This window comes from Parasteatoda tepidariorum, chromosome 5 (assembly GCF_982258835.1).
Source record: "Parasteatoda tepidariorum strain Cologne lab strain chromosome 5, Ptep-v5.0, whole genome shotgun sequence".
Classification (NCBI taxonomy): domain Eukaryota; kingdom Metazoa; phylum Arthropoda; class Arachnida; order Araneae; family Theridiidae; genus Parasteatoda; species Parasteatoda tepidariorum.
In genome coordinates this window covers 90,735,957-90,752,110 of record NC_141759.1, presented here as the reverse complement: position 1 = coordinate 90,752,110, position 16,154 = coordinate 90,735,957, and the positions used below count along the sequence as shown (strand labels likewise).

General features: G+C 32.2%; 1 protein-coding gene across 3 annotated transcripts; it reads right to left on the bottom strand.

Moving 5' to 3' along the window:
- Nucleotides 1–221: 221 nt before the first annotated feature.
- LOC107445971 (uncharacterized) lies at nucleotides 222–15,209 on the bottom strand. 3 transcript variants are annotated; one of them, XM_087164508.1, is made up of 5 exons: nucleotides 14,855–15,209; nucleotides 11,431–11,706; nucleotides 6,491–6,701; nucleotides 4,828–4,978; nucleotides 222–1,575 (listed from the first exon to the last, which is right to left on the bottom strand). In XM_087164508.1, exons 2-5 carry the CDS (start codon nucleotides 11,691–11,693, stop codon nucleotides 1,307–1,309), a joined length of 894 nt encoding a protein of 297 aa, XP_087020634.1. In that variant the 5' UTR covers nucleotides 11,694–11,706; nucleotides 14,855–15,209; the 3' UTR covers nucleotides 222–1,306. The 3 variants fall into 3 exon arrangements, with proteins under 3 accessions (XP_087020634.1, XP_087020636.1, XP_087020635.1); XM_087164510.1 differs by lacking the exon at nucleotides 14,855–15,209 and adding an exon at nucleotides 14,492–14,794; XM_087164509.1 differs by lacking the exon at nucleotides 14,855–15,209 and adding an exon at nucleotides 14,298–14,452.
- Between the last annotated feature and the right edge of the window lie 945 nt (nucleotides 15,210–16,154).

Sequence of the window (16,154 nt, the reverse complement as noted above, 5' to 3'; positions counted from 1 at the left end):
ATTCTTGCTTCCTAAATCACATGTATGGGGATGTTGAAAATTTTAACTGATCTGTTATATTCTTTTGATCCATTTTCATAAAAGTACATATTTAGATAGTACTTTTCAGTTTTATTTCTATAGTTAAAATGCATCAAGGTTTTCGCAACATCCTGCAAAAATTCTTAACATTTTTACAGCTGCAGTAAAATGCATGTAATTAAGTATAAAACATCAGAAAATTGCCATAAATTATTTATTAAACATGAAACATCAAAGAATACATTAGTTTTCGAACAGTGCATAAAAGCTTAATGTAAACCTATTAAAAATATTAAAACTGAGCTGTAATACACATAAAAAAATAACACAAGTAGAACACATTTAGAACAAACGAAATTATCTTAACAGCGGGTAGAAATTATCTTATAATTCTGCAAACAAAACTTTTGAGTTTTTTTAATTGATGTATTAAAACTATGAATGTTTTTGATTAAAATATATGGTAAATTGTTATTTATCAGACAGCTTGGTTTATTTTTTCACTTCGCTCACAATCATTGAAAATCACGCCCTTAAATCGTCACAATTGTTTTTTTTTTTTTTTTTATACAAGAAATAAGCATTCTAAAAGTTTTAAATACAAACTAATTTTTTTTAAAAATGAAATATTTAAAATACATTTTATTTTACACCTGATACTTTTTTTCTTGTGAATATATTATTCTATATACACTTAAGTATATTCTAATTAGCTACGTGTTATTCATTGTATAGTATCTCTATGTTTCATAATTACGGGAGATGCTTTAGAAGTTACAAGGTTGTAATTTCATTATAAATGCGAGGTTTTTCTTTTATCCTTATTGGTCACAATTTTTTCACCTCCCCAAGAATCAATACCATATACCCATACCATATTTCAATAGCTATGTCCTACATATACCATATTGCAAAATTAAAGATGTAGTCCAGTTAGTTTCTCTCTCTAAGTCACTAATTTTGCAAAATCCTATAAGTTATAAACGTCTATTAGCAATTCGAAACGATCACAAATTATGAAACAAGATTGCTATATAAAATATCAGATTTAAATAGGATTGCTTGATTGATTGCTGATTGTCTAGATTGATTGTTACCAAATTATAGATGTAGTCTAGCTAGTTTCCCTCTAAGACACTAATTTTGCAAAATCCTATAAGTTATAAACGTCTATTAGCAATTCGAAACGATCACAAATTATGAAACAAGATTGCTGTATAAAATATCAGATTTAAATTGGATTGTTTGACTGATCGCTGATTGACTAGATTGATTGCTACGTTAATTAAAATCGTCCTCCAAGATAACTGAAACTGTATGGGGAAGAAGTAGACGAAGAACTAGGAGGTGGAGGTGGTGGAGGAGGAGAAGATTTGGTGGCAGACAAAGGCGCAGGCTTTCGAATAAAAAGAGACAAAGTCTTGGTCTTAATGCGTTGATATCCTCGGTATGAAACTCCATGAAGTCGTTTGAAATTGTCGAGGTAGTCGTTTTCGAAGATTGGCTGCTGGTCTTTTGGAATATAAGTCAATAATGGCGAAATAAAACTCATACCTAATTATACAAAAATTTAGATTATCAACTTTGAAAAAATAAATATATATATATGTAGTTTTATGATGTAAAAGGCGACCAAAAAGTGTGGAAGTAGTTAAGTAACTTGAGAAAGAAACACAAGCATGAAATAATTTTAAAGGTGTATTAAATGATACTAAATTCGAACACAAACTCCATCTACAGCGGGTAGGGTGGGTGGTAACTTAAACCCAATCCCAAACTTTCAACTCAATCCCAACCCCAATTTTTTTTATTGCAGATTTGGATTCTACTGCAAAAAAGTAACTCAATTTGATACATGGATTTTTTTCCTTTTAATGTTATGGGGTTCGGTATCTTTAAAAACCTATCTTATGATTCCAAATTCGAAAATCTTAAAATACAGTAAAGTTCAAAAATATTTGTTGTTGTAGTTCATTTACGTCACACTAGAGCTGCACAATGGGCTATTGGCGATGGTCTGGGAAACATTCCTGAGGATGATCCGAAGACATGCCATCACAATTTTGATCCTCTGCAGAGGGGATGACACCCCCGCTTCGGTAGCCCGACGACCTGCACGCGAAGTCGAGCACTTTACGGTTGCACAGTTTAACGAGGACCCATACCGCACAACCTCGGTCCCTACGCTGACTGATCCAAGTGGTGACCCACCCGCACTCTGACCGCAGCCAGTGATGCTTGACTTCGGTGATCTGCTGGGAACCGTGTCTTAACGATCAGTCCACTGCGGGCAAAAATATTTGAATAAATATTTTTTAAAGATGTTTAGAATGATGCAAATTCTACTACAGGAGATTAGCAACTTCTTGAAAAATCTTAAATAAGAATCTCCATTTTCATTGCAAGTTTAGAACCTACTGAAAATAGTACCTCAATATGAAGTACAGGTTTTTTGCATTTCGGTTTTGGTGAAATTGATATTTCTTAATTCCTATCTAGGGACACCAATATGACCTCAATATGAAGTACAGTTTTTTTGCATTTCGGTTTTGGTGAGTTTGATATTTCTTAATTCCTATCTAGGGACACCAATATGACCTCAATATGAAGTACAGGTTTTTTGCATTTCAGTTTTGGTGGGTTTGATATTTCTTAATTCCTATCTAGGGACACCAATAGGACCTCAATATGAAGTACAGGTTATTTGCATTTCGGTTTTGGTGAGTTTGATATTTCTTAATTCCTATCTAGGGACACCAATATGACCTCAATATGAAGTACAGGGTTTCTGCATTTCAGTTTTGGTGGGTTTGATATTTCTTAATTCCTATCTAGGGACACCAATAGGACCTCAATATGAAGTACAGGTTTTTTGCATTTCGGTTTTGGTGGGTTTGATATTTCTTAATTCCTATCTAGGGACACCAATAGGACCTCAATATGAAGTACAGGTTATTTGCATTTCGGTTTTGGTGAGTTTGATATTTCTTAATTCCTATCTAGGGACACCAATATGACCTCAATATGAAGTACAGGGTTTCTGCATTTCAGTTTTGGTGGGTTTGATATTTCTTAATTCCTATCTAGGGACACCAATAGGACCTCAATATGAAGTACAGGTTTTTTGCATTTCGGTTTTGGTGGGTTTGATATTTCTTAATTCCTATCTAGGGACACCAATAGGACCTCAATATGAAGTACAGGTTATTTGCATTTCGGTTTTGGTGAGTTTGATATTTCTTAATTCCTATCTAGGGACACCAATATGACCTCAATATGAAGTACAGGGTTTCTGCATTTCAGTTTTGGTGGGTTTGATATTTCTTAATTCCTATCTAGGGACACCAATAGGACCTCAATATGAAGTACAGGTTTTTTGCATTTCGGTTTTGGTGGGTTTGATATTTCTTAATTCCTATCTAGGGACACCAATAGGACCTCAATATGAAGTACAGGTTATTTGCATTTCGGTTTTGGTGAGTTTGATATTTCTTAATTCCTATCTAGGGACACCAATATGACCTCAATATGAAGTACAGGGTTTCTGCATTTCAGTTTTGGTGGGTTTGATATTTCTTAATTCCTATCTAGGGACACCAATAGGACCTCAATATGAAGTACAGGTTTTTTGCATTTCGGTTTTGGTGGGTTTGATATTTCTTAATTCCTATGTAGGGACACCAATAGGACCTCAATATGAAGTACAGGTTATTTGCATTTCGGTTTTGGTGAGTTTGATATTTCTTAATTCCTATCTAGGGACACCAATATGACCTCAATATGAAGTACAGGGTTTCTGCATTTCAGTTTTGGTGGGTTTGATATTTCTTAATTCCTATCTAGGGACACCAATAGGACCTCAATATGAAGTACAGGTTTTTTGCATTTCGGTTTTGGTGGGTTTGATATTTCTTAATTCCTATCTAGGGACACCAATAGGACCTCAATATGAAGTACAGGTTTTTTGCATTTCAGTTTTGGTGGGTTTGATATTTCTTACATGAATGAAATATTTTCGAAAGATGTATTAAGTGAGAAATAAAAGACGGAAAAATCCTCTTCTTTACAGACCGCGACCCCTTTTGAACCTATCAAAAACGCTTCCGCCTGGCAACTGACAACACATGTGCCTGAGGAAGAGTAGGAACAGTGTGGCATTATGCAATAGAATGTCCGCTTACCACATCCTACCATTTTAAACAACCAAAGCTAGAATTCCTCATAGTCTATCTATAAGAATCCAAAATTGGAACAGAAGGCAAGCAACCTGATTAGTTTTCTAGAAGAATGCGAGGAAATCCTGAAATAATTTTCATGAAAAACTGACAAAATTATGCAATGTTGAGCACCAACCACTACTAAACTTGACCGATTAGCTCTGGATACTTTTTAATCAAATGCCCTAGCTAATAGAATAACAGTTTCTTTTTTCCATTTTTCAATTTTTGTATTTTTTTTTAAATTTTATATTTCTTTTTATTTTCTTTTATTTTTATTTTTTTTATTATTTTTATTATTATTTTTATTTATTTATTATTTTTATTAATTTATTATTTTTATTATTATTTTTATTTATTTATTATTTTTATTTTTTTATTATTTTTTTTCTTCTCATTTTTCTATCAATTTCATAAGAAGACGGAGTTTCGAAAAACAGCTTACGAGATTTCGTTCGAAACCCGTAGAGTTTGATAGGGAGGCTTAAGAATTACACAAAGCCAAGTTTGAGAAAACACGAGTTCTTCAATTATTTGTAAATAATAAAAATAATTTTTAGAACAAATTTGAACCAAATGTCATACTCACATTTTTCGTAAAAGTCCAGCAGGCTTTCGAATTCGAATATTCGATAATATTCCTCACACTCAACAACTGCAAAGCCAATGTCTTTGACAAGTTCTTTATATTCATTCCTACTTAGTCGTATAGGAAATTTCGGAAACACAGATTCTTGATTCTAAAAAATTCATCAATAAATATTGCATTAGTACTTTCCACAGCACTTTTAAAAAAAAAAGATTGTTAATAAAGAAATATGATTCCCAACAAGCAATTTTCATTGTTTATAGCAGTCCATTTTAGTTTTCATTTTAACTAAAACCATAATTTGGCTTATTTCACTCATTTTCAGTTTATATACACCAAAAACAAATTCATAAGAAGACAAGACTCAGCTCAAAGACTGTGAATTCAATTCTCGGGTATAAAACACTATTTAAAATTATTAATGATAAAACAATAATAAAATGCCATTCTCCTTATTAAATATTTTAAAAATAGAGCAGTCTTTTATAGGTTAATAAGCTCACTATCGTCTTCATATAATTTAGTTATAAAGTCGGGGTTCCGTGGAAAGATTGTTGAACATTTAGGGTTTTAAAGCCGAAAACAATTGGGTACCACTGTTTAACCACATCAGTATATCTCTTGCAAGAAGCGGAGCAGTTAGCATTCCTGTGCTTATGGGGACTTGTCTTTATATATTTTAATGATAAAGTTGAGATTCCGTCGAAAGAATGTTAAGCATTTAGGGTTCCATTCCTTAGCCGAAAGCAATTGGGTACCACTGTTCAACCGCATCAGAATGTCTCTTGTAGGAAAGCAGAGCAGTTAGCCTTCCTATGCTTATGGGAATTTGCCTTTATATATTTTAGTGATAAAGTTGAGGTTCCGTCGAAAGAATGTTAAGCATTTAGGGTTCCATTCTATAGCCGAAAACAATAGGGTACCACTGTTCTACCGCATCAGAATGTCTCTTGTAGGAAGCAGAGCAGTTAGCCTTCCTATGCTTAATGGAATTTGTCTTTATATATTTTAGTGATAAAGTTGAGGTTCCGTCGAAAGAATGTTAAGCATTTAGGGCTCCATTCTATAGCCGAAAACAATAGGGTACCACTGTTCTACCGCATCAGAATGTCTCTTGTAGGAAGCGGAGCAGTTAGCCTTCCTATGCTTATTGGAATTTGTCTTTATATATTTTAGTGATAAGGTTGGGGTTCCGTCGAAAGAATGTTAAGCATTTAGGGTTCCATTCTATAGCCGAAAACAATAGGGTGCCACTGTTCTACCGCATCAGAATGTCTCTTGTAGGAAGCAGAGCAGTTAGCCTTCCTATGCTTATGGAAATTTGCCTTTATATATTTTAGTGATAAAGTTGAGGTTCCGTCGAAAGAATGTTAAGCATTTAGGGTTCCATTCCATAGCCGAAAACAATAGGGTACCACTGTTCTACAGCATCAGAATGTCTCTTGTAGGAAAGCAGAGCAGTTAGCCTTCCTATGCTTATGGGAATTTGTCTTTATATATTTTAGTGATAAAGTTGGGGTTCCGTCGAAAGAATGTTAAGCATTTAGGGTTCCAAACCTGAAAACAATTGGGTCACTGTTCTACCGCATCAGAATGTCTCTTGTAGGAAGCAGGGCAGTTAGCATACTTGTGCTTATGGGAATTGTAATGTACAAAAACTTACCAAATCGGTATGTTTCCATGCAGAGTTTTCAATGAGGTCTTTAAAACAATCCTCGAATGGTGAGTTGATAGTCATTAGAATGGCTGCAGTTCCTCCAAGTCTTAAAAGATGGTGGATTACGTTGAAACCATTTCTAGCATTCCTGTACCAATTGAAACAGTCGATAGATACTATATGCGTAAAATATTCTTTGTGTGCAGAGAGCTTGGATCTGAAATAATATATTTTGAACAAACAATACAAGATGATGGCAGTTACAAATTCACAATAATCACTAAAATTTTTTGTGAAAAAGCTGAAAATTCAGATATGACTAAATTATATTCAGCCCAACTAATAAAATTTTGTTTGCAGTTATATTTTAACAAATTCAAAATAAAAAGTAATATTTTTAAAAACCACGTTTTTGTAGTGGAGAATAAAAATTAATAAAAATTTGAAAAACGAAAAACGTGGGGCGCATGAAATACATAACAGTAATGTTATATTAGTGTGTGTATGTGTGCTCTTGAGAATATGTGTATGTATATCTGTAATTGTAATTGCATCTGAATGTGGATGTGGAATATGTTTGTGTATATGCGTATGTATGTGGATGTATATGTGGCTGTGTATGAGTAAGAAAATGAGTATATGTATGCGTATATGTATACTATTATGTATTTCATTCGCCCCACGTTTTTCGTTTTTCAATTTTTTTTTAATTATTATTCTCAACTACAAAAACGTGGTTTTTAAAAATATTACTTTTTATTTTGAATTTTTTTATTTTAAGTTATAATTTTTTTAATTTTTATTTTATATTTTTTAAAAATTATTGCTTTTTAATTATTATTCTTCACTACAAATAACGCGATTTTTAAAAAAATATATATTTTTATTTAGATTATTTTTCTTAGTCAAGAGTAATCAAGACTGCTACAAGACCACTACTGAAATAATAGAACTTTCATTTTAAATTAGGAAGAATTTTAAATCAAAAATCTTTATAGAAAAACAATACTTTTACGACTTTCATTAGTTTTATGCTGATGACAACCAAAACGATCTGGAAATGAATGAGGAAAAACTGGATCCTACCACGTGATTTTTCAGCCAATAAAAATACTCCGACAATAAAAATCTTTTCATCTGACATGTAATACTAATTTGAAATAATGGAATCAACAACAAAAGACGATCTCGAAAAAAAAAATTTTTTTTTCAAATTTTAATTTTATTTTACTTTGTATGTCTTTTCTCTTCATTTTCATGCATTGTCATCCAATTCTGAAAAGTGTGCTAAATTTGAAGTTTGTAGCTAGTCGGGAAGTTAGTTTAAATTCGATTACAAAATTCCACCCGGACAGACATACACGAAGGCAAGTTTATATAAACGTGGTAAAAAATGAACATTTTCTTCAGCTACTATGAACATTTCATTAGCATCGAGTAGTAGCTAAATGAACATTTCATTAGCTACTACACGAGTTTTACAGATTAACGTAGTTTAACCCTTTGACGCAAACTATGCATTAAACATTTTTTTTCTTCATACTTTTCCATTATGTTGTATTAATTTAGGTCAAAGTAAGTTAAAAATATTATACTTGGGACTTAAATAATTTAAGGTTAGGAAATGCTGCATGAAACTATGGAATCCTTTTCTATGTTGAAGTTAAAATATTCCAAACACGGCTTCCTATCAAGCACTAATTCTTCAAATTTGCAGTTATTTAGATTTAAGAGAAACAATTGATCATCGCTGAAATTTCTTTAATTTGTAAAATCAATTATTGATAAATTTTTGAACAAGAATGAAAAAAATGAAATGACAGGAATGAAAACTACTTTTTTTTGGATTTTATATTTTAATACAAATATAATTACGATAATCTTATATATTTTTTAGTAGCTATTCGACTGTTTATTTTAGTTAGAAAATACCAAAACATATTTTTACTTGTAATTAGAGAGTCGGGAAGAAAATACATAATAAGGTAACTGACCCATCTGCGTCAAATAGTTAATATGCAGGCATAAAAATGCATTTTTAAATTAATAATGTATACCATCAAGGTGAACAAACTTGTCTTAATTTTTCTTTACAATGTCAATAAGTAAATAATGTTTTTTAATAATTTTCAATTTTTTTATGATTGTCAATAAATAAATATTTTTTTCTTTTAAGAAAATTTCTTCTTACATTAAAAGTGTTTTTAAAAGCCTATTATGATATTTTACTTCCAGTTTAATAATTTTCGGAAGTAGCTCGTTAGCTTAGGGCAGTGTTCCCCAACCCCTGGTCAGCGGACCGGTACCGGTCCGTGGATCAAATGGTACCGGACCGTCCATTTCATTGAAACTGAATTTAAATTCCTAGGTTTATACCCCAAATTAAAAATAGTTCCATTAAAATTTTATTTATTTAAAAGAAAGGGCCCCTGAAGTTAGTGATATAAATTTTTTAATGTTTTAAAAAGTAATAAAAAAAAGGAAAAAAAAGAAAACCAATGCAACTATTTTCTCTTTCAATTAGTTTTAATTAAAAAAAGTCAATCATCATAACTGTAAATATCATAAATAAAACACGAAATTTACATTGGGAACTAATGAAGAACTTCGTCTTCTCTCTCGATCGTGACTAATTGATTTAAGTAAGTTTAATTTAAAGTGTTAAATCACTTTATATTTAATTTTTGGTGTAACTGTATTTTATTTTGAAGGCATGTTTAAATACAATTAAATTAAAATTAATAAATCAAAATAACCTAAAATATAAACAATCAACGTTTCCCTTCCCCCTCTGCTTTCCGCAGATAAAATTATCGTATTGTATACGATTACTTTAATTTATTGAAAGTTCATTCGTGTAAAGTTGGCATGTTTTATATAGTAGTAAATTAGTATTTAATATTTGTAGTGGTAGTTACACTATGCTTGTCTATAGTAATACTTTCTTGAACCATTACATCAATAAAATATATTCGATAAAGCCAGCCTTATCAATATCATCCTTTTATCAAAATGAAATCAAGAACTGAGTGCAAGAATAATCTATGGAATATTCCTATGTGTTTAAAGTAAATTAGCTTTAAAATTCATGTGTTTATAGTTGAAAATTACGATTTTGTCTTATCTTAATTTATTTATGACTAACTTTCGATTGGCAAAATCTATAAATCGCAGCCACTTACTGAAACTGTTCGAGTCATAGCGTTCGTGTTTGGAGTTTTACTTTATAGCTAAAACTGGAGATTTATAAGGTTATTTATCGACTGTTTGTCACCAAATATACTAAGTATCTTTTATAAATCCAAAAACACTCAAAAACTATCATTTGGATCCTTCTTCCACTGATATCTCCAAAACTAAAAGACTTGGCAAAAAAAATTAACAGTATTTTTTTAAGTTCTTTCGCCAAGCAAAAAAAAAGAAAAAAAAAACACAGATTCAGTGTCCTACATTTGAGGTAAAGGTATAATTTGAAACCATATATATATATCTTACCCTAAAAATTTTCTAGGCCTTAGAATGGAACGAATGGCTGAAATATTTTAAAAGTTATTAAACATTTCTTAAAAATCACCGATTTTTTCCCGCTAGGATGAAATTTATCAAAACTAATGAGTAATTCTTAATTTTTGCATAGTTTTATGCGCTTAGAATAGAATGCACAACATTGGGATAACTTTTGGAATGTTAACAAATTATATCACAAAAGATTTCCATATTCACAAAACTGAGACTTTAATTATTAACGCTTCTTGACGTTGTAATATTGAAGTCTATTATATTGACGTTTTCAGCTATTTTATATATTTAGCTTAATTCCCAGAAGATTTTCCTGAAATGCCGTAGAGGTGGAAGGTAAGGCACGCCGACACCCTAAGAATTGAGAACTGCATAGAACATTTCCCCAAAATAGTCATCGCATGCCACTGCTCGTAACATCCCGTCATAAACTGGCAGTTCATGCGCATTTAAAGCAGTAGTTTTAATTATCTTATTTACGTTTTCCATTTTCTAGAAATTATTGTTCAAATGACTAATAAATAGCTGTTTTGTTATAGTTTGATGATTTGGTGACCAATGTGATTAGATCGATAAGATAATCACCAAATCATTGGATTACAAAAAAAAGCAGCTATTTATGGGATTATTTAAATGCAATTTTAGGCAATAAGTACTGGAAGACGTTCAAGCATCTTTGAGAAAATTTAATGTTTCAAATGCGAATGAAAAGCTAGTTTAAGACGAATAGGCGCCCCTAGCGAGGTACGATGACATTTCCAGATGATATCCTTTGTTTCCGATAACTTGCTATCTGATTCTTAATCCTCATTACGTGATCCACCTTTCCTCTAAGTTTGCAACAGTTGTATGGACTAACTATGTAATTTTACTTTGTAAGAACAAGAGCAATTTACACAGTTACTTACATATCTCGTGTGCATGATGTCAGCAGCGAGCAATTCTGCGTTGGAATATTTTCAACATTCCAGAAGAATCCACGAGATTTGCAAGATATACTCTTCGAATTTTTGGGAGAAGCTGTAGAATTAATCGAATATGCCAGTGTTTCCCAAACTTATGACTTTGGTGTACCCTTTCTAAATTTTTCGTAACGCTGTGCATCACTAATAAAAAAATAAATGCATTTTTGACTATAAAAAATTGCGCAAAAGTTAAAAATCACAACTGGCTGTTGACACCACTAATTATTAACTGCTAACTCTACAAAAAATAGCCAATAGAAAAATACGTGATCGTAAATTTTCATGGCTAACTTTGTTTTTAAATAAAATTTTTTGAAATTTTCGTTTGTTGCAAGATATTTTGCATTAAAAAGCTTACCCCTTCTAAACTGCTCCCGTACCCCTTGGGGTACGCGTACCACACTTTGGGAAATACTGGAATATGCGAATGAATCAAGTGAAGCGAATTAAACAGTTACTTACATGTCTTGAAGGTCAGCAGTGAGCAATTCTGCTTTACGTGGAATATGTTCAACGTTAAAAGAATCCATGAGATTTGTAAAATATACTTTTCCGATTTTTGGGTAAAGCTGTAGAATGAATAGAATATACTTGCGTCCATTTCCGCAAAATGTGTATAGAATCTCTTCATCGACTAAACCTTTTAAGTCAAGCCTCCTTCCTGCGTTGCGCAAGAATTCTTTTTTATCTTCAATTTCATTTGTGATGTCCGTAACGGCAGCCATTTTGATGCAAAACCTTTCGGATACAATAAAGAATACTCTCAATGTTTTTTTTTTTTCAAACTGTAAGAATACATTAAGCATAAACTATATCAAATTGCTCAAAAATTAGAGAAGAAAAAAAAAAATTTGTAACAATTAAGAACAATTACAATTTGAGTCTTGTGCATTTCGTTTCATGGCCAAAATGTAGAGTAATATTACACTATGAAAATATCCCACAATATCAAAAGAGTCTTAAAAATCAAAATATATCAATTTTATTTAAATATTTAAGCAATTAATTTAAAATGCTTCGTAACTTTTTTTTATCACATTTATGAGTTTACTTTCTACCAAATAAGACTCGTTTTTCTGATTAAAACCACATATTCGGAAGCTTCGGTCTCTTTGTTGTTGTTGTTGTTGTTCATTTACGTCGCACTAGAGCTGCACAATGGGCTATTGGCGACGGTCTGGGAAACATCCCTGAGGATGATCCGAAGACATGCCATCGGAATTTTGATCCTCTGCAGAGGGGATGGCACCCCCGCTTCGGTAGCCCGACGACCTGCACACGAAGTCGAGCACTTTACGGTAGAACAGTTTAACGAGGACCCATACCGCACACCCTCGGTCCCTACGCAGGCTGATCCAAGAGGTCACCCACCCGCACACTGACCGTAGCCAGTGATGCTTGACTTCGGTGATCTGCTGGGAACCGTGTCTTAACGATCAGTCCACTGCGGGACACTTGGATCTCTAACATATAATTTGCAAATAATGGTAAAAATAACAAAAAAACTACAATATTGGTTCCATAAACAAAAACCTTCCTCTGCGTCGAAACATAGTTAAATATTGGTTTTACAGAGGATGCTTCTTGTTCGACTCTATTGGAGTCGAATCTATACTATATTTGCTTTTGTGTAATTATTTTCGTCGTTCTTTATTTTATTTTAGTTTATTTTCTCATCTTACAACCGGTATTGAATAACAAACCCATTTTTGGGTTTACGACAATCAATTATCAACCCCGAAGACTTCTAAATTTGAACCCAACTCAGAAAACAAAGATACTCCTGGATCAAGCATTGGGACAAACTTTTGGTGGAACTTACTCACATTTGTACTGCATGAAGAAGAAAACCACGAATATTTCCCATAGTTAGCGTTAAATCTTCCCTAGATTGATTTGTCCCGCAGGTGACGCATGAAAATAATTAATTTTGGTCAAAAACAAAACATTTTGTAAATGTGACTAGGCCTGAAATATCTTATTGTCATAAGTGAATGCATAAAAATAATTTTTTTTTTATTCGTAAAAAAAAAAATTTAAAATAGTAAATAAATAAAATTGTAATTTCTAACTGTCTTTCTAGTAGGCAATCACTCCTTACTTTCTTTTTCCCTTATTAAATGCAACGGATAAATGTATTTAAAAACAGGAAACTTAGTCAAATTAATTGTTGATTCTGTTATTTAAATGAAAGGGGGGAAATGAAAAGTTCGAAATTCAACTCGATCTATATCATTCCCCTGATATTTTAAAAAGCAAAGAGTTCGTTTTTTTAGTTAAAAAAAATTGTTTTCCATAATTGAAAAGTAGTACATTAAGTTTTGAACTGAAATTGTCACATCGAATTTCTGACACCTAAATTCTGTAAATAACTTTAAGTAAAGAAGTTTAATTCAAAATTAGAGCAATAAAAAATTATAAGACAACAATTGTCTAATGTGGAACTAATAAATCTCCATAAAAACTCATATAACTTTTAATAAATCAAACTTTTAATATTTCGATTTCATACAGTTTAAAGTAAAAAATAAATAAATTGATTAAAATACAACATTTACAATACCTCAGCTGCTTGCATTAATAAAATTCACTTCTCTTCCACCCTCAAAAATTAAAGGGGGAGGAAGATGAGAGCTGAAGAAATAAACCTATATGTGAAAAAAAAATCTTGGGAATTAATTTCTCTGTACAAAACACTTCATTCTTCACATTTGATATAACGATTCTGTTTTTTCATTTCTTAAATAATTACCTTCAACCTCTCATTGGTATATAATTTTAACTAAATTTAACAAGAAATCTATAAATATATAGTAAAGGCGATGATTAAAGAACACCTTACTTATATTTCATAAACTTGATTATTTTTACATTATCGAAGCATAAAAATAAATCGACAATCAGAGGTCGATATCGATAACACCCAAAAGTGCATTCTGCGAGTGTTTCTCACTGAACAATGTTTATAATGCAATAAATCTGATTGTATAGCTATATTACATTTTTTTTACATAGTGTTTAATAAACTAATATTTATTTAAAAGTAAAGGTTTCAATCATGTGTTACTACGTTTCTTAATTATTTGGTACTTTTGGGTTAGTAAGTAAATTCAACTATTTTTCTTTTTAAATTTTATTAGTTTATTTTATGGCTGATGGTCATTTTGTTTTGTGATAAAAAAAATAGTTTGATTAATTTGCCCCCCTGCAAACCGAAAAGTACAAATTTTTTAATTCATAAAAAAATGCATAATTTTCATCACATTGATTATAAATTACAATAAAATAATGTATTGTAGTTGGAAAAAAACAGTAATTTAACTATTTACCGTAATATGATAGCACTGCAATGCGATCAAACGAAATGTTTGACTTTGCTGAATTTGACACCTTGTAGTCACCTTGCTATTAGTGAGATTACAGAAGTTCCGAAATATGTTATTTAAAACAATTTGAGCAATATCTATCATTAATACATTTTACAACATTAAATACTTAAAACAAAAATACAAGACTGATATACCGTCAAAGTCAAAATAATTCTAATTAGCTGAAATACTGGTACAATACTATTTTATGTATACTTCGATCTTGATCATTCAACAAGGCACTTGATGTCGTTTGCGATATATATTTTTATAGAATAGTTAAGATAATATAAACACTAAATATAGAAAATATTTTATAACGACTAAATTTTTAAAAAAAATACTCAATTGCAAATGAAAATATACACGTTTTGTTTGATCTCATAAAAAGTTTCAACATTCGTTAAGTCTGATTGCGTCTGAAATTAATTTTTTTTAAATACAAGCTAATAGGTAATAATGATAAAAATTTAAAAGAATTCAAATTTTGCGGAGCATTAAAAAATAGGCATACATACCCAATCTTGCGCTGCAAAATGCGTTCGATAAAAATGGCAATTATTTGAGTATTGAGTATTGAGTAAAGTAAAGTGCGGCGTGCTCTCTGCTTTCGCTTATAGCACTGCGTTTCAATAGGTAAGGCTTAATTTAGCCTATCAATATTTATTTGAGCTCTGAGGCTCTTCTTCAAATACAACATGCTACCACGGAATCCAACAGGGAACTCTCGCAATTATTTTTATTGTTGTTTACTTATTTGTACGACATAAATTTGAAAGGCTTGTCTGCGCAATTAAGACTTATGAACCTTTGTCAAGTAGAAGGACGGTGCGAAGATGCATCCAGGGTAACGGGATTCGAACCCGCTATCTCCACACTTCGCATAGTGTTTTGAGGGAGGTAAAACATGGCCAAGAAAGCCCTGTTGTTTGTTCATTTTATTTATTTATTGATAGAATTACATGCAGGCTTGTGTGCTCAATTGGGCAGGTTAGACTGTTAGGGAGTTGGACCCCTGTTCGAGGGTTAGTGAGTTCGATCTTGATTTTATATTATAAAATAGTAATATAAAGGATGTAGGCCGGGTTAGTCTGGTTGGATTTGATTTGATTTGTTCATTTACGTCTCACTAGAGCTACACGACGGGCTATTGGCGACGGTCGGGGAAACATCCCTGAGGATGATCCGAAGACATGCTATCACAATTTTGACCCTCTGCCGTGGGGTCAAAATTGTGATAGCATGTCTTCGCTCGGTAGCCCGACGACCTGCACGCGAAGTCGAACACTTTACGGTAGAACAGTTTAATGAGGACCAATACCGCACCCCCTCGGTCCCTACGCAGACTGATTCAAGGTCACCCACCCGCACACTGGCAGCAACTAGTGATGCTTGACTTCGGTGATCTGCTGGGAACCGTATCTTAACGATCAGTCCACTGCGGGACTTAGTCTGGTTAGAAGGACGATGGTCTTGTGTTCGTGAAAACGTGAGTTTGAATCTCGCCGACCAAAGATTCTCGTGTGCAAAATGGTGACTGGTGCAAGCTAAATCTGTCGGGGTCAACAAGTCCTCCCAAATTCCCATAATAAATCAATACGTCTTGGGATACTGGATGGCAGAATTATTGTAATCTAATTCAGGACAAAATTACGATCTGCTGATGGATGATGTGTGAATGCGTCCTCCCTATAAACGGACTGTTGTATGAGTGTTGCCTCTGGATCTTCCTCAGGGGTGTTTCTCACGCCGTCTCCAATAGCCTATTGTGCAACTCTAGTACGACGTAAATAAAAGTAACAGTGTGCTCAATTACTT